The following is a 27,492-nucleotide window of genomic DNA, read 5'->3' as shown; positions in this document are numbered from 1 at the left end:
CACTCTAAGCGGCACATGTTTGATTTAAGGACACTCGCAGAGGGGATTACTGTACAGAGGAAGATGCTTTTTTTGCTGTGTGTGTGCGTGCACTTGGAGGGAGTCTCCTAGTGGCCTCGCTGCTTGTGACTAGACACAAATCTAGTCCATTTGAGACCTTTTGGCCCTGTTGGAAAAGAATTGAGTTAAAAAAAAAAAAAGTGTTAACAGGACGCGTGATTTGATGGAAAGGATAAGTCTGATTACAAGTATTGTCATCATTTCTGTCACCATGGGAGTATTACTGTTATTGACATGGCTGTTGTTGTGCCCATTGTTCTCTCATCCCTCCCCCGGCTGACCAAAACATCTTTTGTAATCACTAACCAATCGCAAACCATTTGCTAATGGGGATTTTTGCCCGCTCCTCCTTGCTTGTACCAACGTCTTGAGGTCTCGCCACAACATTTCAATAGAATAAAGGTCTGGATGTGCCAATCTAAAGTATGACTTTCTCTGAAGCCATTCCTTTGCAGTTTTGCTGGATAGCTTTGGGTCATTATTTGTTGCTTTAGCCATTTTCAGCCCAGCTTCCGTTCCCTGACTAATGGCAGGAGATTCTTGTCAAGACTTTGTTGATATTCCTGATAATCCATGGCTGCTTATGTTGGCATGGTTCAGAAGCAGTAAGCAGCCCCAGACCTTCAGATTTCCACCACTGTTCTTCACCGTTGTGAGAAGGTTCATTTCTTCACCGTGTTGGCTTTTGTCCAAAACCTGGTGGTTTCAATTGTGACCAAATAATTCTATTTTGGACTCGTCCATCCGGAGAATGGACTTCCAAAAGGCCTCGGCTTGTCTGAGTATTATCTGGCAAAGTTGAAATGTGCAGATTTGTTAATATTTTCGAGCAGAGGCCCTCCCATCAATATGATGGCTATTCATTTGTCCCACATGCTGCCAAAGAAGTGTACAACTCTCTCAAGGTGATGTGGGACTCGGCCGTATCCGACTTTATTCTTTTTCTGGTGCTTCTGGGTGATAGTTTTGATGGGCGTCCTCTTTGAGCCAGAGTTGCTGTCGTGTTGAAGGCCCCCCTTTTGTAAATGATTTGTGTTAGGGTGTATGGATGGAACTGGAATGTTATCAGAATCATCTCATAGCCCTCCCTTGATGGGCGGGCTTTCAATGCTCACATTTTTATGTCCTCCAGTATTTCCACTGCTTCTGGCGTTGTTGGTTTGTATTTGTTTTTTACTCTCTCTTAATTAGTGCAAGTCACGACAAACCCTTTCCTAAGGATATCAAAATTGTTTTGGGGGTGGGAGGGCCTGTTTAAATGATTTTAAAAAATGCCAACTGGTTAACCTGTGTCTATTACCAGCTTGACTTGATTGTCAGTACACATAATCAATTTACCGCATTTCTATGAGACTTAGTGTATATTGTTTGTGGAAACCTCTCGACCAGGTCCAGGAGCCTCAGACGGATCGGCAGCTGATCGAGACCTCACCCGTCCTGCAGAAGCTGACCAGTTTCGAGGACTCCATCGGCGTGTTGTTCACTCACGTGCGCCTGCTGGCCCGAGCCTTCACGCTGAGGACGGTGGGCTTCAACCACCTCACGCTGTAAGTGAAAGCAATCATTCACAAAGCGGGTGCAAATTAGCCGGCATCTTGCTCAACTGCACGTCAAAATCATGTCCACTGGAACGTGCATATTTTCGAGAGCATGTTTTTCCGCATACAGTTTTAAAGAATATGTACATGGAGAAATGACTTGAAACATATAGTACTGTCCACATAGTATTGGAGGCATCAGAATACGTCAGCTGATGTTTTTCACCTTTCTGATTGGGCAAAAGTGTTTTGAGAGAATGTGGACAGAAATATTTTTTTAACCTCCTTTTGAAAGAGAGGTACTCGACCCCCGCACTGTACCATGGGAAATGTGCTTTTCATTCTCTGTGTTGTCCATTTACCACTGCCACAGAATCTCATTTGACACATTTATCTCACATTGTCGTAATTTCCTCGGTGAAAGGATCTTCACTTTGTTTTTAATGCAGTAAACATTAGCCAAAGTACACGTCTACATTGTGTTTGGCAACGGTTACATCTGTGATTATTCACTGTTAATTAAGGTTTCTCAGTGAGGCTACGCTGATTTCAGCAATCCCCCCCCCTCACGCAACAAGCGTCATTGTGTGGCTGCTTGTTACTATGAATGGATTGTTTTCTGTGTTGGAAAACGATAATGAGACCGTTCACGCTTGTTTGTGTTGCAACGGATGCTTAACTCGACGCGCAGTCGCGACTTTGACAGCTACAGCAAATTAGCGTTAGCAACACACCTGAAGTCTTATTGGCAGGCGGCCACGCTACAATGTAATTGCTTGCTTTTCTTTACTTTGCTACCCTGACACTACTTTCACCACACCTCGGCACGCCATCAAGGATTTACCTCCAAAAAGAACATAGTATTTCCTAGGTACAGTACTAATTTGTGTTCATTAGTTGTTTATTTGGCTGGACGATATGGTCTCAAAATAGAAACTCAGATTTTCCTTCACAAAAATCTGATTTCCCTGCCGTTTTGTATTTTGTCTTTCTGTATTTTCATTAGCTCTTCATTGAGCCAAGATAGGTTGACCTAAATAGAGGAAACTTTCCTGACGGCAGCAAACCTCCCAAAAGAGCAAAGGTCACCTTAAAGTGGGTCAAGCCGCAGTGAAGGTGAAGGGGAACATGATGATGAAGAAGTAGTAGAAGGTGAGATCAGACAGAGAGAGGTCAGACAATCAGGTAGGCAGCAGATGAAGGAGACAGGACGCCGGCTGACCTCCGAACCCCTCACCTGGCTCAGAGGACAAACTGACCTAAAAAAACGGGAAGTTTGGGCGGTGACCCCATTGAGAGGCGGTCCCTTCCCCTGGCTTGCCGGTCCTGCAACGATTTCACCAACTCGGCCAAAATCTGCCTTGTTCCCCACGATGATCATACGAGAACATCATAAACAGAAATATTTAGTGTTTTTGCTTGCTCGTTAGTTTGTTCTAATTTGTTCTTTGTTAGTTAGTGTGTTTGTTGGTTGGTTCGTGCGTGTGTGCATTCTTTCATTAGTTAGTTCATTCTTTCGTTAATTTGTTAGTTTGGTTGTTATTAATGTTGGTTAGTTACTTTTAAGTTTTTATGTTCGTTTGTTCGTTGTTTTTTTTAGTTTGCTCTTTGTTGGCTTGTTAGTTTGTTTGGTTAGTTTTTCGTTCTTGTGTTCGTTTGTCAATTAGCTAATTTCTCCGTTCGTGTGTTTGAAAGTTAGCTATTGTGTTAGTTAGTTTGTTCATTCGTTCATTTGTTTGCATTGTAGGAATCAAAGAATAATCTTTTCCATTTTGGTGCAGATCCAGATGAAGGTGCAGCTCGAGGGAATTGATTTCTGCTCGCATCAGAACCAAGTGGCCCAGTGACCCTCCAAAACAAGTAGCTCTGTGTGGCACTTTGCAATGGCACCCACTGTGTAATGTGCATTACTGCCACCTCCAGGACTGGGGTGGAAGCGCCTCACCCAGCTTGTCATGGTTCTTCAGGTCGAAACGTGCATGTTTAAGACTGTTGGGTCTTGGCGTCGGTCTGACACGTTTTACTTTTGACGTGCTACAGTTAATCATCATCAAAGCAGTCGGGCTCTGTCATCCGCAGTCGGCTTCCAAAAATGTAGGAAGATTGCAGCGAGCGGCCTGCCTCCTCCTCCGCTTCCTCCTCCTCCTCTCCTTTTTCTTTTTCTCTTCACCCGAGCTGATGAAGGTGTTTCACATCAAAGCGGAACTTTCCTCCCGTCTCTCCCCTCCAGCTCGCTGCCGCATTGTGCCAGCGAATAAAGGACGAGTGTTCACACAGCAAAGCCTTTCCTCTCTGACCTCCCTTTTCCCTCGCTTCCATCGCCTCCTCCTCTTCTCCTTGTTGCCCAGGAAATGTGCTGCTGCTTCGAGAAAACCACCGCTCCTTCCTACAATCTACTCGAACCATTTTACAATGAGATGACAAAGGTCCGTCCTCTACAGTACGGCCATTATTTAATCTGGCCGAAGGAGCATTTACATTACCGTAATTTATTATTAGAATTTAGCCCTTCCCCCCTCAGATAGACTTTATTTGTATTTATTAATTGTAAGGAAAATAGTACTAAACTAAACAATGTAACATTTCATTTATTGCAATTAAATAAATGATAAAGTTAAAATGAAAATATATTATTTTATTTAACAAAATACCTCATCTACTAATGACATGGCCCATCTCAGCATTTTAAAATCTTATTTGGCCCTTGTACATTTATTTTTTTTATTCATTTAACTTAAATAATTGGTTATTATTCAAATTAACAATTTTATATTCTACATGAAATATTTTTATTTTTCTCATTAAAGAATTGGTTGATTAGTTTTACTTACAGTAGTTTTGAATAATGCAATTATAAATATATATTTTTGATTATTCTACTACTAAAATGGTCTTCCCCCCCACCTTATCTCCAAATGACCTGGCCCGTGTGTCCATTTTCAAATTAAAATGTGGCCCATTGAAAATTTCATACATTTGATGTATGTACATCTGTATTTACCTGAAAATACATTTTTGTATCACTTATTTGTCAAAACAAGCAATCATTATTTAGCATTTTAACAACATGGCGACCAAAAAGAGCAGAACCAGCAACAAATATTCTGTTGTAGAGGTGGGTAGAACAAGAACAGTCTTTTATAAAACTTCGTAATCCTTTAGTTAGGGAAATACTATAGTAAAATGATATCAAAATAATGACAAATGTCCTTAAATATTGAAATATTGTGATAGTCTATATCGCCTATTCCTGGTAGTCAAATTTAGACATTGAGAGGTCTTAAATTTGCTTCATGATTCCTATTCCATGTCCAAATATCCAATTTTACTTCTCCCTTTTGACATTCAGCAGTGCAGTTTGATGCCATACAGACAATTTATAAAGGATACCAAAATTCCAAATCTACATTTTATCTTGTTTGGCACCTCCTGGTCAGATTAGTGGACAGAAAATAGTTATCCGATCCTCCATAATGACGTGAATGGAAATTAGAATCATCTCGGGTGGCTTATGACAGTGGTAGAGTGGATAAAACAAAGCATAAGCAAAACCTTCGAGCTTACGACGATGAGCGCTGCATTTGTGTGTGTGTGTGTGATTTGGCACCTTGAATAAGAAATGTCACTGAACGACAGTAAATGTAAAGCAAATATGTTGAATTTAATCAAAAATAATTAGAGACCTCTCTGAGACGTTGCCCAAGTGCTTGACGTTACTCACCAGAGACTTTGCTATGATACGAAATAAATCATTTTGAGCTGTTTTTAATTAAAAAATGATGTGGCCCTCAGGAAATGTCTGTCAACAGTGTTTAAAAATAATAATAATAATAATGATAATAATGGACTTTATCAGACTTAATTAAAGATGTGGCAAGTAAATGGGAGCGTAAGTATTTGTTGTCAGATTCAATGGTAAAAAATGATTTGGTGCAATTATTCATATAAATGCAGAACGAAAGGGCAGTGGGTACCACACTGTCCTTTCTGAGGTAAACAGAAAAACTCATTTCCAGCGGGATTGAATGAATTCCAAATGGAACCTCAATTAAGTGGCGGGCATCATTTAAATATGATTGACACGGGTACACGTCTAGTGGCTGTCCCTCGCCGGTCTATTAAGTTTAGTGTTTCCCAACGTTTACTCAGCCCAGGTACATATTTTACATTGGGAAAATCTCACCATGTTACAAAAAGTACATATAATAAACCCCCCAAATAGCGAAAAAGTGTGAATAATTGATGCCCCCCCCCCCCCCGTAAAAACACTACTTTTGTCCAAATGAAATACATTTTGTCAACTTTAACGTGATTCTTTGGCACTAAGGTGCCACAAGATGACGGCAAAGCACTACTTTTGCATAGATGAAGCTCATCAACTCACTTCAACCTAGTTCCTTGGCACAAGATGGTGCCATAGCAATACTTTTATTCCTTTGGCCTGAGTACAAAAACAGCAGCTATGTGCATCACTTCAACATACAGGCACTTCCTCGACATCACTTACTACTTTCCTATTAGCTAGGGCTTTGCTGCCCAGCTTGTGGCGTCTTAGATCTTTGGAGAAAGGTCACAAAAACAGAGCCCGACTGCTTTGATGATGATTTAACTGTAGCACGTCAAAACTAAAACGTGTCAGACCGACGCCGTTTTAGGTCACAAAAATAAACATCTGTCAATAGGTGAATAATGATCTTATGAATAACAAGAACATTTAATTGTCCCGTATGGCACTATACGTCACTGGCATAGATAGATAAACATTAGATACATTTTTATTTAATTTTTTGCAGTGAAGGAATAATTTTCAGACCAATTAAGTGAAATTGGATCACTCCCCGCGGCACAACTCATGATCTCTGTCGGCAGAGTGGTTGGGAATCATTGTACTGGCTCACATTTGGACAGCTGATAAAAGGCGGAGGTGCAAGAAAGCTCTGACACGTTTCTCTCTGATGTCAGCCTCCTCTGCATCCTGCTCTCTCATCCTCGCCTTTCTTCCCCGCCAGCTGCTCACATGGGCGGATGAACGGCTGCTGTGCTGCCCGTCCGCAAGCTAGCTTACATCTGCAATGCTGATCGTTGTGTTTAATGGCTGGTCAGTGCAGTAGCAGCAGTAGGGGTCCACTTCCACCCTGCCTGCTTGTCAAGCTCGCTGCCAAACCTGTTCTTTTCTGGAATTGTTAAAAAGCAGAATGTTCTTCTGTCTGGGCTGCTCCTTTCATGGACTTTCTGTAATCAACTCATTACTGTGGACTTGAATCCAAAGTCAGAAGAAGTATTTTTTTTTTTTTCTTTCTTCCCCCCACAAGAAGCCTCAGAGTTTTCACAGTTCCCCACAAGACCACCCTGTTATTCACATTTGTTGTTTATGACAGTGGTGGATATTAAATGCCTGTTTCCCCCCCTCCTCTTGTTCCAGGGGCCATAACCAGAGGATGGAGTTCCTGGGGGATTCCATCATGCAGCTGGTGGCCACAGAGTATCTCTTCATCCACTTCCCCGACCACCACGAGGGGCATTTAACGGTAAGAGAATGCCACCTGTTGTGACCTTTTTGAGTGTTGTACACTTGACATTGGAAATTTTGATGGAAATCAGGATGTTTTTTATTTTTGATTTTTTTTGGCGTGGGGGGATTTTTCACGGCACTCATACCAAGTGATGTGACATAAGCACACTTACAGTCCAAAAATGTTGCTAGCCCGTACTAAAACTCACCCGCCTGCCCCCATGACTAGACCTTCATTTTCTGGAATTTAGCCCCACAGAAAGCATCCCATGCGCAACTCTATTGAGTGAGTGACACTGAGCGTCACCCTGCACGGAAGCATTTCAAAAATGTATCCATTGCGAATGTTCAATCACCCACAGTGGGGCCAAATGAAGTTCCAAGACAAAAAAAAAAACATACCATCAAATTAATAAATGGCAGATTCCCCTACCAAACAACAACTTCTCTCTTCTTCGCTGTCTTTCAAACACCAAGTCTTCAATACAGGTAAAAGCGATGTTTAATGTTCATTTATCCATTTCATTAGTTGTTTATATTTATTTCACATTGTTTCCTGAATGTTACACTGTAGTTATTGTCTAAAATGTATTTTTGTTAATATTTATGGATGTCTGGAAAAGATTAGATCTACATTATTTCCAATGGGAAAAATTGCTTCAGTTTTCATCAAATTGAGTTTTCGTCAGATGAAGATTACTCTGATTAATCACCAAAATCCAAGTTCCACTGTAATGTTTTTTTCTTGGAAATACTTGAGGTAAATACGGTCCCTAGGCTAGGCGCCCTCAGCAAAATATTTGCGGCTTGGAAGCACATACATCGGGCCAAATGCTTCCAACATGGATCAATGACTGCTTTTGCAACATATAAATGGGCACCACGTGTTTGGTAATGTTAACCGCCATTGACTCGGTTATTGGCTTCCACCGGCTTCTTTCTTATCATAAAACAAACAAAACAATGTGGAAATGATTTCGTTCATGTCTGTTTCTTAGCGGCAATTATATTTGCTAGCTGCTTTGTTTTGGGTGGGGGGGGATAGTTCCTAGAAGGGTCACAAAATTAGCTAAGTTGTCTGCTTTTGTAAGCTCCACGTGGCAACTGTTGCCAGCGTACGCAATGGCTTTTCAATGATCGATTGTCCACCTTCTGTTGACGCCGTATGTGATGACATCACATCCTGGCAGTATTAAACGCACACCTCATGTAGTTCCACGCGTGAAGACATTCGGACTCCACGTGTGACAAATGTCTTAGCAACCGTCGGGCACTTCCTTCTTTGGAGAATGACTGATACACTGAACTTTCCGTCAGACAATGGGGAGGGGCCGCTGTTTAGCTTTAAATCATATGTCACCTGCGCTCTTTTGACACCGTTGTCACACACACGAAAACAACACATTTTTACATCAACGCTTTTATCGCAACGTTTCTTGATGTATTTCCTCACTTCTGTACGTCATTCTTTTCTGTCCAAAAGTGTCAGTCAGGTAAGTATTCTTTCTCTCCGGTACGCAGTGTTTAGTGTACAGCGCCTCATCAGTTGTCGTGGGACAGAAGTGTTCCAAGGTTTGCAGTCGCGCTTCTTTGTTGGCAGTTTTTGCCGCCGAGGCTGTCAAGTGTCTCGGAGCTAAAGCGAGCCGCCTCGGCGTTGCGTGGCACAAAAGCGAGCGATCGCACCTTTTGAAAGGCGCGCGAGGCCATTTTTACGCCACAACTCCCGCTCTATTTTTCCCCTCTTCTCCTTTTTCTGGCAAGCATCAGCGTTTCTCTTTTCGCTCGCACGACAACGACGCCGACTATCAGCTGCAGGCTGCGGCGTTTGATGTGGGCTGAAAGCGGCGAACAAGAGCCGCCGTTGAAAGATGGAAAAAGGCGTGACGTCAGCCGCGTTGAAAGGCTGCGTTAAGAGGATCGATAGCCGCGGCCAAGTCACCCCAGTCGAGATAAGCTACATCTGAAATGGATTTCAATAAAAGTGCCTATTCAACTAGTGTGTGTGTGTGTGAGAGACAGAGCAAGGGAGCTTCACATCATCTTCCATTCTGTTTGCTCCCCTGCTATCTCGCTCCACCCTCCCTCTGTGTATGCATCTTGCAGCTATATTTAACATGTTTGTGTTTTTTCCTTTTGGGGACGTGGATGTTGTGCCTCAGCCGGCGGAACACAACGCCGTCCGCTCTGCCGCGAGTCAAGCATGCAATATTTACCAGAACGACGCGCAATCTCCACGAAACATTTTCTGGGGAATTACCGTTTCTGTCTGCGATGAATTATTTCACGTGGAACATTATTCGGCTGCTCCGGTGTGCGCGTTTTCCATTTCAGAACCTTGTTGGTTCCAAAACCTGACGCGCGGTTACACTGCAGTCTTCTTTTTGTGGGCCAGGTTGGCTGAAAATCATTCAGAATTCAGGCCAAATGGGCAAAGACGCGCATTAAAAAATGAAAGCAGCAATAAAGCACTGCAACGGTGTTGGATTTGTGACATTATTTCTGCTCGGTAGAATGCAACAAAAAACTGGAAATTATTCACTGCGCTTCACTTTTCCACATTTTGTTATGTTGAAAAATTGAAGCACTGTGAGTATTTTATGGATTCACTGTATAAAAAATGAAATGTACTAAAGGAGGCGACCCACCTCCAATGTGCGACCATTAAACCAAATTAATAACTACACAAAACCAGGATTTACACCAGCTATTTATCCCGGATTTATATAATTTATACTAGGTTATATAATCTAGACTGTTTTTCAGTGGAGTACAGACCTCCACTAAAGCCCAGCAATCAGAATAAGGATCAGAACCTACAAAGATACGTGCCACCAGTGTATAAAATTCATGCATTATTCACTGAAAAAAATTAAGGTAAAAGGTGGCTTTTTCAGCAGTCTCTTAATGTCATTCCAAGTAAATAAAATCCTGAATTTAATCTTTCCTTGGCCCATGCCCCACGCCTGCACAATGTTTGCTAGAATTCGAGTCGATTTGTTGTAATTGCCTTGACATTTTACACCACAGCAAAGTGGACAGATTGAAGATTGAAAATATCAAAGAGGCCAAGATAACTATTTTCATACTTACATCATCAGGGAATGAGCATGAGCATGAGCAGAAGGAGCAGCAGCGGTGTCTGACAAATATACATGAATAATAGATACTTTAAATATGAAGATGTAATTGCCACACTGTACATGGATATATAGATATTAATATGGAGTTGATGTGAGTAGTAAAGCTAAAATGTATTACACCACAAATTAGCGTTAAAAATAAATGGTTTACAGATTTGCGTTTGAAAAAAAATGCCCCTTTTAATAGCTACTCAGCAGAGCAAACAAAATGTACGTGGTGAAGACTCTCCTTAACCTCCACAAACAACCCAAGCTAAACTTAGCTCCTAACTGACATACAAACTCAATCTTCATCATACTTCCTTGATGCCAATTACTACTTTCCCATTTAGCTAGGGATTTGGAGCCCTCTTGTGACATCTTAGGGCATTACAGAAACTTCACAAGAACCACGAATAGGTGGGGTTCACTGTGCGGTGGTACCTTGACTCACTCAACACAGAGTAGTAGTATATTCATAGTTATCATTTAACAGGGGCGTGGCATAGTGAGTGACATCCAGAGCTACAGTCACAAAGTCAGCTGCGAGTGTTTTCTTGTCTTTGTGTGTTTTGCTGCCCGAATGAGTCAAATTTTGGCTCGCAACGCAAAATCGAAAATTCGACCAAGCGACCGCTCGTAATTGCAAAAAAACTGAAGGTTGGGGCACTTGTGAGTCAAGGTACCGCTGTATTTAATTCAGCAGTCAACTAAATGTGGCACTAGTTAAAGCTGACGCCGTGTGTGTGTTTGTGTTTTGTCGTAGCTTCTGCGCAGCTCGCTGGTCAACAACCGCACGCAGGCCAAAGTGGCGGAGGAGTTGGGCATGCAGGAGTTCGCCATCACCAACGACAAAACCAAACGGCCCGTGGCGCTACGGACCAAGACCCTGGCCGACTTGCTGGAGTGTACGTACAAACACAAACACAATTAGCTGTTTTACATAATCAAAGCAAACGAGAGAGAACATCGTGCATCAGCCCTAAAGGCGTGGAGTGCAGCCAGGGTAAGCCAAGCTCCTCGCAGCCGCTGATGTGAGCCTCAGTAGTTTACAAATAAGTCCAGAATTTTTCCGCCCCTGCTGTCGAGTGTCGAGTGTTTTATTGCCTTTTTTTTTTTTTTCCTTTTCTTTTTTTAACCGATTACTATATTTATTAACTTTTGGCAACTTGAGCAGCGCCTCTTACCGGTCTACCGCAGGAGTCGTACAGAAACACCACTGGGACAAACTAAAAAAACTTCAACCCTCTCAAAAGCATGTAGTACATACAGTATGCCGAGCACTTGTAATGCTGCCAGATACCAATAGCAATCTGAAAAGCCCCCGTGGTTACCCTGAAGATCAAAGCTCAAAAGGCAATACACTCGGAATAGACGACTGCAAGCGCTGCAGCTGAAGGACGACAAGCTTGTTTAGTTGTTAGTTGATAGCAGCCCGCTGTTGCAATACGTCCCTGAAGGTGTCACCATCTTCTGTCACTTCCGTCTCATTGATGACGGTCGCCCAATATTGATTGTGTGTGAACAGACGCCGTCCGTTCGAATAAGCACAGCTCGACACGTTTGGAAGCCGTAAAAAAAAAAAGCGAAGTTTCCGGGCCGCACAACTTTTCTCCATGTCTAGAAGGCTTTCACGCGTCTGTATTCAATACCTTATTATTGCTCAGTATTTTCTTTTCCAATCCCCCGTTCCTCAAGTGTGACTCAAAATGATTTGGCTGGCACAATCATCAAGGCGCGGCGAGTGATTCACGGTCAAAGAAGTGCCCAATTTAGGCTGTTGACAAGAAGTGTCGTTAAATCTTCATTTTCACTGCTCGCATCTCGCGTGTGGGACTTACATCATGTAAACACTGTCATTAGTTTCTTTTAATAGAGCGTTGTGTTACTTTTACTGTTACAAGAGGAGGAGGGGACACAGGCATTTAATATCCAACACAGTCATAAACAACAAATGTGAAGAGAAATCACAATATGCTGTCTAAAAATACTTTCTTTATTGTGTTAATTTGCTGATTTAATTTTTTTTTTTAATTCCCTGTCTTAACACTTTCGAACATTTCATCATACCTGTCATCCCTGTACTTAAGCGTTTTTGGGTTTCTTGAAAGGCACTACATAAATCTAAGATATTATTATTACTGCTCGCTACCAATATCAACACATTGTTAAATATCAATATTTTCACTGCATTATTTGTTTTGTTTTATAAAACACTTCAAAATCAACAACAAATCAACTCTTGTATTTCTATGGTAAATTTATTTTAATTTGCAATTTTGTCATCAATTACCTCAATTGTCTCTTTCTGAGGTACGGACATACTGTAGATATTGTTTTGTATTGTACCTGTTTTCCTTCCAATTAATTGAAGAAAACCAGCCGTAATGTGGTACTATCGATATCATGGGGAAATACCGCAAAAATGTCATATTGCAAGTTACTCTGGGATTTCCACCACGAGAATATATCGTGCTGTATTGCATGTATACTTCTTCCAATTTATGTATTATTGCTGTAACGTGCTGCTGTCGATATCTGCGGAAAATGTTGTGTTTGTAGATTGCGACTTACTCCGATTCCCATCCCCCTTCAGTATAGTCATGTGGCTTTCTTCAGTACATTGATTAATTATCACACAATCGCTTGTCTCGTGATACTGCCGTGGGCGGTATTGTTGGGAAAATATCGTGATGTTGTGTCGCGGGTTACACTGCGTTTCCCGCCCCTAATATATATTGTGATGCATCATAAGTGGTTTTCTTCCACTATTATCGATTATCGCACACTTGTCTCTTTATACTGCTGTTATTGGTATCATTCTAAAGATTTTGCAACTGTATTCTATTTTGAGTTATTCTGCAATTCCTAGCCCTAATATCTCAGAATATATATATCTGATTCCCACCACTATTATATATATATTCATTCTTTTGTATCTATTTTTTTTATGTAGTATATTGATTATCTGACAATATCGTTGTACTATGGATACCATTGGGAAAAATATCACAGTCATATGGTAACTCTGTGATTCCCAACCTTGGTAAATATCTAGGGTGTGTATATATACATATGTTTTTTAGACTAGGTAGTGGAGTGGAGAGCTCAAAGGAGTGGTCATCATCAAGTGCTGCAGTGTGCAGAGAATCAATCTCTCGGCGGGTGCAGCGAGAGAGAAGGTAGCCATCAGTGATGCAGGAAAAGATAAAAAAACAAAACACCTCCTATCGTTTGCCTTTCAGATCGCGCCGTCGGGCCGCCGTCGTAATTGGCAGCGCGGGAAGGAGGCGAGGGTCAACTCGGAAAAAGGAGCGCGCCTCTTTTCCGCATATGAGCGGCTGCGCCCCGCGGCTACGGTGGCCCCGCCTCAAATATTACCCATCATTCCTCTCTGGAGCGGCTAATGGCCTGATGCAGCTTCCATTTCAAATAGGCCGCGCACTTAGACTGACCTTATATCTTATATCTCTTTTTCACTTTTGACTTCTCTGTGCGCATTAAACTGGCAGCAAAGTGCTGAGCAAACGAGTTCAACATGATCCATTGATTTGATGTGTTTGGAGGTATGCTAATCAGCAGGGTGGTACTATTCTGATCATTTTCATTTATGTGCATACTGCAGCTTACATTTTTTTTGTGAGGTATTAAGATGTGTCTGATTGTTGTGAAACATTTTCTTCCTCTTAAATCATATTATTCTAAAATAGTAAATTAAAATACGGTGAACCCGTGTATTTACAATTGAAACTATTAAAATAGACCATTGTTTTAAAAAAGTTGGGGGGGGGGGGGGCATCAATTACTCAGTTTTTCATTATTCGCAGTAGAGCTCGATCCCTCTGAGACATTTTTTTTTATCTTGCAGCTTTCATCGCGGCACTCTACATTGATAAGGACCTGGAATTCGTGCACACCTTCATGAACGTCTGCTTTTTCCCCCGACTGAAGGTGAGCGCCTATTGATAGCCTTTCACCGCCAGCGCCTGATCAATGAGCCGCTGAGAGATACCAATTGGGGAAACGCAGGGGGGCTAATGGCGCTAGCCTAATGGCGCGAGCATTGACGCAACGGCTTCGTGCGGCGGTGAGATCGCTATTTTAGTCATCCTCAATGGGGATCGCGATGGTGTCGGAACAGGCAGCCACCTCTGGCTGCCTGTTCGTAAGGCTCCGCAAGCAGAGTATGAATTTTAACGCCCAGACACCCTTTGTGTTGAACGGAATCACGCTCGCTGATTGCTGATATCGCCATGTAGCTAATTATCTGAATACGTTAAGCCGCAACGGCAGTATGAACGCAAGTTCAGCTTGAAGGATCACGGGCAGAGAAATGCAGGATGGAAAATTTGATTTTTGTAAAATTTTTATTTTACGGCCATATAAATCTCATGTAGTAAATGTACAAATAATCATCATCAACATCAGCCCTGCGGTCTCTGTTGTTGTTTTGCTTTTAAAGTAATAGCCTACAGTGAGTGTTTTCAGCGTTTAACTGCAAACAGTAATAACGATTTCAAAGCACCTTTGTCGTGTAAATGAACGGCCAAAACCATTCTTCATTTGGGCTCGAGGAGCGTAAACGTGGGCTAATGGCCTCGGCGTTGGCAAGCCGCAAAGGCAGCTGCGCGACGCCTTGTGCGCGACTCCGGGACAAAGCTAGATAGATCGGCGACGGCCTCCCCTCTGAAGCCTCCGCCGCGGTCTGATGTGCCGGCCTAATTGCCGTCTCGGTGATCCTCTCTGGGGAGAATCCCCGACTCAGAAGGAGCCCGGCTCTGCGCCGCGGTCGCCTCATTTCCACTTCCAAGAGAAAAAGTTGTGGAGCGGCCGGCACGTGGCCTCGCGTTTCATCCAATTTGGGTGGAAACAGAGAAGCAATGAAGGGCCCTCCCTTATAATGACTTCTTCTTTTTCCCTGCACTCTGTGATTATGCGTGAAGAGAGAGTGAACGTCCTCCACTGTGCTCACAAAAAGGCCACATTTCTCTTCTATAGGCTGCAGTCGAGCACATGAGGAAGTGGGAAGGAGAAAAAGGGAAACAAAGTGCAATGCGGCAGTCTGAGAGGTTGGGAGCAATAAACCGAGAGAAAAAGGCAGCAGAAGCACTCTTTGTTGAAAATTAATAGGAGCAGACAGTTCTGGATTCAAAGTCTGCCTTTTTATGACAGGGCTGCTTCGCTGTTAATGGAAGAGCTTTTAAAAGTCCCCCCTGGATAAGGGAAATGTATCAGGGCGGCACACCTGGGAGACTCCCGGCCGCTTCGTATTTCTGGACGCGGATTGGCTTTTGTCTTAAGTAGCCTGTGATTTGTCCGCGCAACCAAGACCAGATGGAGAGTGCAAGGATGGCAGCGGCGGAGGAGCTTGGGAGTGGGGGGAGGTTAACGGGGACAGAAATGAAATAAAAGCCAGTGCAAAGCGGAGAGTTTGTTATTTTCCCCGTCTGTAAAAGGGGGCTGCTGTGATGACGCGTCCCCCTTTTGGCCTCGTGCGTGTGTGTTGCAGGAGTTTATTCTCAACCAGGACTGGAACGACCCCAAGTCTCAGCTGCAGCAGTGCTGCCTGACGCTGAGGACGGAGGGCAAGGAGCCCGACATTCCGCTCTACAAGTAAGACGGCCTTTGACCTTTAACATCAGGTCGCACCTCAACATGTAAAGCACACACGACATGTTCAATAGATTAAAGGAGCCGTCCATTTCCTTTTTTATGGTGCATTACTTTACATTGCATTACAGCCATGCAGATGAATAGAAAGGCAAACTTATCACAGTGGAATTGCTCACATCCTTCCTCGTCTTTCTCGCTTATGGTTGCAGGCAGACGGGTACAAAGATGAAGGTTTACAGGACCCCATCGTGGTGAATGGCCGTATAAAGTTCCCCGTTGTTGCGATGAATAAATGCCCTCGTGTGTGTGGGGGGGGGGGCCTCCTCGCTCTTTGACGACACAAAGGTCAAGGAGAAAGCGTCGTTTGACAAAACCCACGCTTTCCGAGCGCTGCCATGAGGTCCCATTTGTTGCCATGGCGACTGACAAAAACACGGTTCACTCTGTCAGTGTGATTAATCAGCGACGAGGATCACGAGCCTCCGGCGGGGTTAGGGTTTCAAATCATGGTTTGGAGTTTTAACCAGAGTTAAAACCACGGTTGGGGTTTCAAATTAGGATTAGCGTCTCACAGTAGGGTTTAAAACAAGGGTTACTGTTCAAAATGAGGGTTTCAAGTCAGGGTTAGGGTTGCAGTTTCAAAGTAGGGTTTCAATCAAAGGTTATGGTTTCAAATTAGAGTTTCAAGCCAGTTTTAAGGTTCTATGGGCTTGGGTTGCAAATAAGGGTTAGGGCCTTAAAGTTGGATTTCAAGCCAAGGTTGATGATTTCAAACAAGGGTTAGGGTTGGAAAATTACGGTTCTAATATCGGGTTAGTGTTTCAAATTTGGGTTTAAATCCTGGGTTAGGATTGAAAGTTAGGGTTACGATCCTAGGTTAGTGTTTCAAATTAGGGTTTCGAGCTTGTTGAGGGTTTAAGTTTCAAGATCGAGTTTCAAACTAGCGTCATGGTCTCAACGTATGGTTTCGAGCCACGATTATGGTTCTAAACAAACGTTAGGTTTCAAACCAGCTTCTTTTGGAGGACTGAAGTCATCGCCTATTTTCGCAACGTCCTTCCCGTCTGCTGGCGCGACAACAGCGAGCGCCGCGTCGCCGCCGTCTTCCTCTGAGCGTCTCGTTTGCGGCGCGCCCGAACGGGAGGTGAATTATTGACGAGGTGTCAGAAGTGACCACGTTGCATTCAAAATGGATCCCACGCTCTCCTCAAATAAGTCAACTGCGCGTGAATAATTCAGAGGGGCGCGCGGCGCGTGTTTATGCTAATGTTAACATTTCAAACAGCGCCCGAGTTTTGTTCACGCATCGGTCCCTGCAGAAGAAGTGCGAGTGACAGCTTGTCTTTTTTTCTTCTTTTTAAGCGAGGAACATCATCATCCTCTCTTCCTTTTCTTTGTTTACCCTTGCAGTCCTTCAAATGTTTTTATTTGGGCTGCCTGCAGCTTTTATCAGAAGGTAGCGCCGTACTTGATATTGAATTGGGATGGAGAGAATTCAATTGTATTTGTTGCCATGGCAACTGGCAAACATGATTTACTCTGCTGGGGAAGGGGGGGGATCTCAAGTAAGGGTTAGGGTTCAAAAGTAGGCTTTCAAATTAGGATTTGGAAATTAAGGTTTCGAGCCAGGGTTAGGGTATCAAAGTAGGGTTTGGAGCTGGGGTTAGGATTAAAAAAAAAAACGGGGTTAGTGTTTGAAACTTATGTGAGAGTCCTAAAGTCGGGTTTCAAGTCAGGGTTGGGTTTCAAACGAGGGTTGCGGTTTGAGGGCTTTGAGGTGGCGTCTGCTCCAAATAAATGAAGAGCACTCCTGTCCCCTTGTGATGAATTACAGTAAATGTGTTCCTCTTGAAAAGTGTTTTTGTTCCCCAGCGTCCTTTTAGTCTTTTGTGTCCCCTGAGCTTGGGGCTCATTACGTGGCAGCCCTCCTCCCTCTCACTGTGTGTTTTGTCTTTGTGGTTTTCAGGACGCTGCAGACGGTGGGGCCGTCGCACGCGCGCACTTACACCGTCGCCGTCTACTTCAAGGGCGAGCGCATCGGCTGCGGCAAAGGCCCGAGGTGAGCGAGGGGCCACACCTCGGGGGGGCGGCGCTGAACCGGAGGGACCCCAATCAGCTGACTGGACCGCCGTCACTGACTCGAGGAGCCAGTTTTAAAACTTCAAAACCTAACCTTGGCTTGATAGCTTAGCCTTACCCAGGCTTGAAACCCTCATTTGACACCCTACCTTGAAACATTAACCCTAACTGGAAACCCTAATCCAGCCTTGAAACCCCTACTTAATACCCTAATTAGAATTTTCATCTTGAAAGCCAAACCCTGGCTTGAAACTTTAATTTGAACCTCTAACCATAGTTTGAAACCCCAACCCTAATTTGAAACCTTAATTTAAAACCCTAACACTGCCTCAAAAGCCTGATTTCAAACCATAACCCTGGCTTGAAACCTTATTTGCCCCAGTTTGACGATAGGTGTAATACCCTAACCCTATTTTGATACCCTGACCATTGTTTAAAAGCCCAACCCTTGAATAAAACCCAAACTCTGTCTCAAAAGCCTGATTTGAAACCATAATCCTGTCTTGAAACCCTAATTTGAGACCAGAGCCCTCATTTGAAACCCTAACCCTGGATCAGAACCCAAAATTTGAAACCATAACCCCTTGCTTGAAACATAAACAATGCATAGCCTGGGTTTGGAACCATATATATGTTGTATGACTTTCATAAAGGGGAACTAACCCAAGATGTCAAAACTTTCAGTTGTATGTTAAATGTTCATATCTCATAAAATGCGGCTCCTGTCGCCGGCGTTAGCGACTTGTGGCTAGCAGCTAACTGCTAGCAGGCTCGCGACAGCCGACGGCCTCCTTTTTAAAAGGCAGCCGAATATGCCAAAAGGAATCTGCACACTTTAGCGTTCACGCTGACAGCCTGGCACCGTTGCACTCTCCACGAATACTTTAACAAGCAGGCTTACGCGATCGAATGTGTTGTAAGCAATGCAAACACGCTAAAGTAATTGCGACGTCACTTTCGGCCTGCAGCTGATGATGGTTTTGCACCATACGTTGACGACTTATTCATTTTTTATTCTTATTCCACGATCGCAATATCTGAATATCATGTTTGAGCTGGCACATAAGTGTTGTTGCACAAAAAAAAAAAAAAAAAAAGACAAAAGGGTTTAGAACCACTTTAACCCAAGTAATTACTTGATCCAACTGTGGGACTCCACTTGACTTGCTTGATTTTTTTTATTTTTATTTTTATTTTTTTTCCCCCCCCCCCCCTTTCCCTCCTCTCTCTACACTGCACCTCGGAACTTGCTTAAAGGTCAGAGGTTAAGACTTGAGACTCGCACATATGTGACTGACTCTCCCCCACCTCCGGGGCGAGCCGAGGAAGGGCCGTCTTGTTGCTAATGGGCCGCAGAGTAACGGCGGCGCTTCATCGACGGCGTTTATTACAGCAATTAAGCTCTTGTCGGGCCAGTTCTATCGGGAGACACATTATGCGCAATGAAAATGAATCGATCCATTATTGATTTGACGTAAATTGTGTTATGGAGAAGCGGGAGCGTCGGGCAGATGGCGAGAGCAGGCGGCGAGTCTTTTTGCTTCTTCCCTTCAGGCGGGAGCACTCGCTCACCACCCCGCGGGACATTAGGGTTTCAAACAATGGTTTCATATTAGGGTTTCAAGTCTGGATTATAGCGCTTTGAAATGCTAGCGCCTGTCATTGGTCAAGCGAAAGTAGCCAGGGTCAGGCTTTCAAGTTAGGGTTTCAAATTCCGACTTTCAAGAAAGAATTTGGGTTTCAAGATATGGTTAGGCTTTCCAAATTAGGGTTTCAAGAAAGAGTTTGGATTGAGCCTGGGTTAGAGTTTCACATTATACTTTCAAGCCTGGTTTTGGCTTTCAAATTAAGGTTTCAAGACAAAGCTCGGGTTTACAACAAGGGTTATAGTTTAAAAATTGTGGCTTCAAGCATGGGTTCGGGTTCCAAATTAAGGGTTTCCAGACAGGTTTGGGTTTCAAACAAGGACTGTTTTCTCTAATTACAGTTTTCAGCCAGGTTTACCTTTTCTAAACAGTGTTTAGGTTTCAAGTGTGGGGTAGGGTTTCAAATTAGGGTTACGAGACAGGGTTAGGAGAAAAAAACATTATTATTTTTCAAATTAGGGTTTTGAGCTATTTTTAAGGTTTTTAAAAGGGTTTTAAAACAGGATTAGGATTTCAAACAAGGGTTTCGGTTTCAAATTAGGGTTTAAAATCTGTTTTGTAGGGGTTTCTAACCAGCGGTTATGGTTTTAAAATAGGGTTTCGATCCAGGGTTAAGGATTCAAACAAGTGTTGACTTTTCAAATTAGGATTATGAGCTAGGTTTAGGGTTTCAAACAAAGGTTGTGGTTTCAAATTGGGGTTTCAAGCCACGATGGCAGCTAAATCCACCTTGAATGTATCAAAGAGTGATAAGAAAATCCGCAAAGCGAGCTAATCGGCAGATGAGTTGGTCTCCGGCGTTTGCGGCTGTTTGTGCATCAACGCGCTTAAGGCTGCGCGCGGCAAAATGTGCGCGTGGCGAGCGAGCGGCAAACGCGGGCGTAAGCCCCGTCGTGGCGCCGGTGCCGCTACCTGCCGTTGTTCCAAACAAAGAGGAAGAAATCCCTTCGAGGGGGAAAATACGCCAGGAGACCTTACCGACCTCTCCTCCTGTCTCTCTCTCACGTAGCATCCAGCAGGCGGAAATGGGAGCTGCCATGGACGCACTTGACAAATGTGAGTTGTTTGGAAACACACACGCACTCTATCGCGCACACACAGCCCCACACCGTTGGTCTTCGTTTTGGGAGCGCTGATGCTCAGGCACCAGTCAGGTTTGGTGCCGGTTGGTCACACAGCGTCGCCACCGAGCCTCGTGGAGCACGCCGACGTTCTTCAAGTCGGTGGGGGCGGCGCTTGTGTTGGTGCTGATGTCGGAGGCCGCGTGCCGTTTGTATGTTCGCGTTTGAAGGAACTCCTCGGGGCTCAGAACTCTTCTTTTGGTCCTCTTCACAGCGTCTCTTCTTCTGCTCGCTCGTTGTTTTATCTTGTCATCAAAGTCTACTTGAAGAGAAGAAAAGCGTGTCCTTCGCTGCACAGCCAAGTAGTTCCAATACTCCACATTTGCCTCTTAGGAAATACAATAAGTATAGGTGTTTTTCATCCACACGCAGCGTTTTGCCATCTTTTTGTCTTGTTGTTTGAAATGTGCAACCAGATCTCGTGCATTTTGTTTTTATTAAAGACAAGAAATTGGGCTAGAAGATCATTTTCAACATGAGGCGCAAGTAGAAATGGAGGTGTCAGAATGTACGACCAAAGCAACTTTACTCCAGTACTAAGAAATTTAAAAAAACAACTAGGAACTTTAGCATTTAACTAGGAACTTCACCATATTCAGAACCCTACCACAGAACGAGGACATTCAGCACAGAACTAGGAACTTTATGAAAAGACTAGCAGCTTTACCACAGTTTTAGAAACCTTATCAAAAAACTAGTTCCTTTACCACAGAACTCGGAACGAGAAACTTTACTGCATAGTTAGACACTTTACCAAAGAAGTAGAAACTTTTTCAAGAACTAGGAACATTGCCACAGACCTAGAAACTTTATCACTGAGTGCAGTGTTTACCAAAGACGGAGGAACTTTACCACATTCATTTGACCACAGAACTAAGAACTTAAAGAAACTTTGAAAGAACAAGGAGCATTGTCATGGACCATCTACCGCCACCTATCTACGTGGAGATGTATTGCAGTTACTTTTACTCCCTTGATTGGCATCCATGTGAAAACTTGAATTTGGGTGCAAAAGTGCCTTGGTTTTTCTCTCTTCTGATTGGCGACAAATCACAAAGCTAGAATACGGGTCTTTAAAAGCATCTTTTCGATTGTGGACTCCATTCCTGTTGCTAACGGAGCGTGCTACCTGATGGAAGCACACGCACGTACGATTGATATTTTAGAATTATTAACACGGCGAGTGAGTACTTCACTTATAATGCTGGAATAATAGAGCCCATATTAGCCCAAAAATTTACATAATATTCGCCCACATGCACCGACGGCAGTATTACATTTATTTACAGCGCTAGGGGGGTTTGTTTTATCGACTGTGTCGACTTCTTGAGTGCCTGTTTGACTTCCTCGTATCCTCGCCGCCTGTGTGGGTTTGTTTGTGCGCGCGCGACAGTGATATTCCCATCCTGACTCAGCAAGTCCTCTCGAGCCCCCGATGTGTGTGAGGCCTCGGCGTCATTTGTCAGCACAGCGTTTCTAATCAAGGACACGAGTTCTGCTGTCATCGATCGTCTGCTTTAGCCTGGCTCCTCTCGTACGCGACATGCACCTCGTCGTACGGGCCGGATCGACCCAACCATTCCCGCTCTCGGCTGCTGCGCCCGGTGTGTCAGGATTCATTTCCATGTTTTATTTAAGCCTCAACTTTTCTGCCGACTGACAGCGTATGTGACTGCCGCCATGTCGGCCGAAAAAGGCGAGGATGAAGACGAGGCCACGCTGGGTCCGACAGCTGCGGGCTCATTAAACAGGCCTTTCTCTCCCTTTCTGCTATGTGTGGGGGCGTGTGCGTAAGTTCAGCCGGTCCACGGGTGGCGCCGCCGAACCGCATCTCGCACTTTGACGGGCCGCGTTTTGACGTCTGCTGCCTGCACGCGTCAGGGCAGAATTAAATGTTAACCAGGCCACAGACCGACAGCAACATGAGTGCAAACAAATGGAGGCGAAAGGCAGCGAGGTGGGCGAAGAGCGGTGAGGTAGGGAAAGAGCTGCGAGGTGGTCGAAAAGTGGAAAGGTAGCGGCGAGGCCGGGTAGGCGAAGAAGCGCAAGGTAGCCAGAGTGGTGAGGTAGGCAAAGAGCGTAGAAATAGGTGAAGAGTGGCGAGGTAGGCGAGGGATTCTGGCAGAGGTGGATGACGTCGGCGTCCCTCGGGCTGCGTGCTTCGCGCGCGCTCTTCGGGCTAAGACCACGGAAGAAAAAAACCAAAAACGAGACGCTTAAGCAGCTCATTCCCGGCTCGCCCTCTCTTTTTCCGACAATGCGATGACGGTTGAAAAAGGGGCGGCGTCTCAATTTTAGCCTGAAGGCAGCTACGTTCCCTGTAAAGCTCTTAATCTCCAGATAAAAGTGTCTGATGTAACGCAGGCAAAGCGGAGCGTGAAGGATCTCTCTTTGTTTGCCCTTTGCCGCGGAAGGAAATCCCTTCATTGCCGTTTGGCGCGCGTTTGCCGTGTTGACTGCCGTGATAGTGGTGAAAGACCGAGCTCGTCTTGTCTAAAGCTGGGCACGCACTGTGGGACTAAGACCTGTTTCTTGCCCACACACTTTTCAATTGACTGGTTTCATGATGTGGCGTGTGCAGACGGAACGCAAGGAAACGATTTTCTGTCAGGAATTAGATCACGTGCAGCACGGTTGAATAGCGGTTAGCATGTCTGCCTCACAGCTCAGACGTTTAGAGGCTTACAATCTCAGTTCCGGCTTCTCCGTGTGGCATTTGCATGTTCTCGATCGGGGTCGCATCCAAATCACAAAACGTCGTCGGTCGAGACCGTTGCAAACCGGTTTGCAAGTGTACAACTTGGGCGACAGAATAATTAAACGCTGCTTTTTCCAGGCTCGCTGTCGTATGTGCAAAGCCTGCGTGTTCAGGAATAGCAGGAAACCGCAGCCAGAGTGTGAAGTTTTAAAACCTAAGGCCTGCTCCACACGCAGAGGATGACGGACGCCAGATTAGTTCATGTTTTATTATGTTTTATCCTATAAAATTAGACACTGAGGTGTGTTAATGGCGATCTCTCCCGATAATAGGATCCGAAACGATCTTAAATATTATCTTCAACATTTAATACCCAAAATCTTTGCGTGTGGGGAGAAAACCGACGACTCCCGAGTCATAATTCCGTCAATTGTGAGGTGAAATGGAATAAAGCTCATCGAGAAGCGACCTGACTGAGGAACAAGAAGCGGGCATAAATCAAAACAAACATCCCCAACTCGAAATACAAACTTACTCGGATAATAACACCAGCCGTTAGATTCATTTGAGAACTCCCCTGTAGCTCACTCAGGAGACTATAATTTCCACTTTCACGCTGTCTCCAGGATTTTCCTCCCTCCCTCGCGCTTTTCTCTTTTTTTTAGTTGAAGATTTTCCCCTAAAATGTAGTTCCAAGCCCATAATAATTCCCTCCTCTCTTATGTCCTCTTCCATGTTGCGTCTTTAGTTTCCCGGTTGTTGCTGTTTCTTTGTTTTTGTGAGATAACGTTTGATTTCACGCAACATTTCTGTCTACAGATCTTTAAAAACAAATAAATAAAAACTATATAGAGATTTCCAAAATCCTTGTGTGTGTACCAGGCCCAAGACTCAATGGCTTTGTGAAAAGCAATTATCTCTGTCCCAGAAGCAGACACTGACGTCATCACTCATCAAATTGTTGAGTGTGCGAAGCCACAACAACAAAGTGTATGAAAGGCCCAGCCGAATAAATGTCAGCGTTACCATTTTGCCAAATGGCGGAAGGGCAGTGTGAAAGGGCCTTTCGAGAGTGGAATGGGACCGCGGCCGTGTTTTCCCGGCGGGACTTAATTGGAACAACTTTTTCCACTTTTACGCGCAATACCACCTCGTAGTACCTCGGTATTTTGGATTCTGTAGGCCAGAGATGTTCTCTGGGCTGGACGTGGCGTTGCCAGGTGCTGCGTGAAGTCACTCGGCATGCAGAGGAGGCGCGTCCTCCCCTCAGAGTGACAGACAGCTGAGATTGGGCAACATGTCCGCCTGTGTGTTCTCTGGCGACACGTTTTAAATAATGTAAGTGCCCGCTCAAGACATCGCCGAGGCAACAAGTGCTCATTTGCATATTGTCACCGCCGTTATCTGCAGCGTGTTGAGGTTTTGTCAAACCAGACGGTCCTCGTTGAGAGGTGTTGATACGAGTGACTCGTCGGTGAGCAGAATGAAAAGCAACAAGTGTTTCGTTAAGCGTGGAGTGTCTGCGGGTCAGAGTGCAAATTAGAAAGTCGCGAGCATCTTTTCAGCTTTGGTTTCCACTTGATTTCTTGTCTGTCAGCCAAAGAAAGAACCCCCAAGCTCAGTGGAGTTTACCTCCTTTTCAACTGTAGCACTCACAAGAACACATTTATGAATCCACCACTCGGTTTTTACAGAAAATTGGGTCAATTCAGTTCGAGTGTGACCTTGCACAAACTGTTCCGAAGCAAACGGCTGCCCAAAATATCCCATTCAGCCATTTCCTATAGCGCTTGTCCTGATGGACAAGCAGGTGAGCCCCGAGTCTTTGGACTGGTTGCTCGTCCCAAATCCCTTTCTTTTGCTTTTTATGTCTGGTTTTCTTTTGCTTTTTATGTGGTTATGCAGTACTGTCCAAAGTTCTTGGGCCCTCAGTAGATTTTTCATTGTTGCAATGGCATAGCTTTGTATTTGGGATGAGGAAACAGGAGATACAGTACCAATATGATTGTGAGAGTTTGATGGATCCAGTGGTACCAGAGTGATTCGCATCATGACAGAAAATAAAACTAACACACCTCGATTCAGATCATCACCAGCATGGTTTGAAATGAAATTGGTTGTTCCTTCAAATGCCGTTCCTCTACGACGTTTTGTGAACATGAGTTTTCGATTCATTTGTGCCCCCCTGCTGTGTCCTTTTCGTTAAGTCACAAGACACATTGACTGCTGTGGGAAAAAAAAAGACTCATTTTAAAAACAGTTGTGTATGAAACAAAACAAAATGTATGTATGAAACACTCATTGGCGAGACCTCACCCTATCTTCACTCTCTGTTCACCATGCATACCACCACCCGCACCCTGCGTTGCAGCAGTTTTATTAACTTTTAACTATGAATTCATCGGTAAAGAAAACTGTACATGATCACTGCACCTGTTTTTAGCCTGTTTCGAAACTTTTATTCACCATATACTATGATGTAATCTCATGGGAACTGAAAGCTCAGGTAGCAAATGCACCGCCTGCCACAGGTATGATGACATCACACATCTAAGGAAGCAGTCTTCCCTTGTTAATTAATTATGGCCGACACAAAACAAGCTTGTCTAATTTCACGTCGTCATTAATAACCAAAGAGCAGCGCGGCGGCACCGCCTCCAATCTTTTCGCTCACTGGACCGAAGTGAGAGTGCCGCTAAACAGCCACTTGCCGTCGCTGTTTTTTTATCTTTAATTATTTTTCTTCTTCTTGCCCACGTTCCTCTCGGTCACCCTCATCTCTGTTCGCTCCCGCCGCAGATAACTTCCCGCAGATGGCCCATCAGAAGCGCTTCATCGAGCGCAAGTACCGGCAAGAGCTGAAGGAGATGAGACGCGAGCGGGAGCGCCAGGAGAAGGACGGCGACGAGCCCAACGACGGCAGGAAGTGAGGGGGCCGGCGTCGCTGGAGACTCTCCTCGGTTCGGGACGCGGGTGGAAGTCGCACTGGTAAAGTTGTGTTCAACGTGGAGTCGGAAACTGGGGTGGGGGTGGGGGTGGGGGGGAACTCACACAAAAGAAGAAACATCATCATTTTTAAGCCTTTAATCATCTATTTTTTTTAATGAGACCCCGTAAAAACAAAGACTTTTTTTTTAAAGATTGAAAGTGAAAGTAAATAAACAAAATTAGAATTAAGTTGTCTGCAAGTCAAGTCAATAATTAAAGTTGGCCGCTGCCCAAGTGTTTAATACGCCGTCGCCATCTGTCTTACATCTGCCACTCATCCCTCCAATAATCCAAATTAGATTGTTTTTCTTTTTTTGTTCACTTTGCCCTTCCCAAATCCGATTGGCTGTCAAGATGATCTGAATTAGAGATGAACTAATTTCCCCTGCCAAGAGGCTTACAGATCCATAAAAAATACCTACTACTACTTTCCTATTCGCCCTTTTTTGTTTTTTTACTCAGTGATGCATAAATAATTTTTTTAAAAATACATTTATCGTTCAAAAAAACTTTAGTAATGGAGGATGGAAGGAAAGAATGAAAATACAAGGGAAAAAAGGAACAGAAGAGAAGGAAGGAGGAGGAAATGAACTGGAAGAAAGGAAGCAGGTAAAGGGAGGAAAACTAACGAAATGTAACAGCAGAAAGGAAAAAGGTCTTATGTTGAGCAGCTAGCCGTTAGCAACTAAGCAGCTGCCGATGGCGATCGATCCGAACCTTTCTCCGCATCACCTTAAGACGTTTACCACCCTGCTTTCTTTGGCGGAGCCTCAGCTGCCTGCCGGACTTCTCTTGGAATCTTTCGCCACGCAGCTGGTTGCCATCAAGCCGGCTGACAATCAGCCCGTGGGCAACGCTAGCTACGACTCTGTTCACGTGGCGCTCCAAACATACTTCAAATTTGAATGACTTTTGTGTGTTGTTGTTAAGTGTCCTTTGTGTCCCTTGAAAGGCACTCTTTACAGTAAATCGTCGCGATATAAAGTAGCAGTTGTTTGAAGAGTATAAAAAAAGGTGTGTTTTTAGTAAGTTTGTGTTTTAATAAAGTGAAATGTATTTGAAGTATGTGGTCTCGATCGTGGATTTTTACCTGTATTATTTCACATTTTATTCATCCC

At 44.1% G+C, this 27,492-nt stretch overlaps 1 protein-coding gene across 4 annotated transcripts in view; it reads left to right on the top strand.

Annotated features, from left to right (window-relative positions):
* The window catches only part of drosha (drosha ribonuclease III), an 87,955-nt gene extending 60,519 nt beyond the window's left edge, over positions 1 to 27,436 (top strand). For 2 of the 4 annotated variants that reach the window (XM_061666836.1, XM_061666838.1), the window contains exons 25-32: positions 1,450 to 1,607; positions 7,021 to 7,126; positions 10,996 to 11,137; positions 14,098 to 14,180; positions 15,739 to 15,842; positions 17,809 to 17,901; positions 20,577 to 20,623; positions 26,186 to 27,436. In XM_061666836.1, the coding sequence (XP_061522820.1) occupies positions 1,450 to 1,607; positions 7,021 to 7,126; positions 10,996 to 11,137; positions 14,098 to 14,180; positions 15,739 to 15,842; positions 17,809 to 17,901; positions 20,577 to 20,623; positions 26,186 to 26,316 (864 nt within the window). In that variant the 3' untranslated portion in view covers positions 26,317 to 27,436. Of the gene's footprint in view, positions 1 to 1,449; positions 1,608 to 2,604; positions 2,687 to 7,020; positions 7,127 to 10,995; positions 11,138 to 14,097; positions 14,181 to 15,738; positions 15,843 to 17,808; positions 17,906 to 20,576; positions 20,624 to 26,185 lie in introns of those variants that run through there. The other 2 variants (XM_061666839.1, XM_061666840.1) reach the window with 2 other exon arrangements.
* The last annotated feature ends 56 nt before the right edge of the window (positions 27,437 to 27,492 follow it).

This window comes from Phycodurus eques, chromosome 21, assembly GCF_024500275.1.
Source record: "Phycodurus eques isolate BA_2022a chromosome 21, UOR_Pequ_1.1, whole genome shotgun sequence".
NCBI lineage: Eukaryota > Metazoa > Chordata > Actinopteri > Syngnathiformes > Syngnathidae > Phycodurus > Phycodurus eques.
The sequence above is the reverse complement of the archived record's forward strand: the minus strand, read 5'-3'. Positions and strand labels throughout refer to the sequence as shown.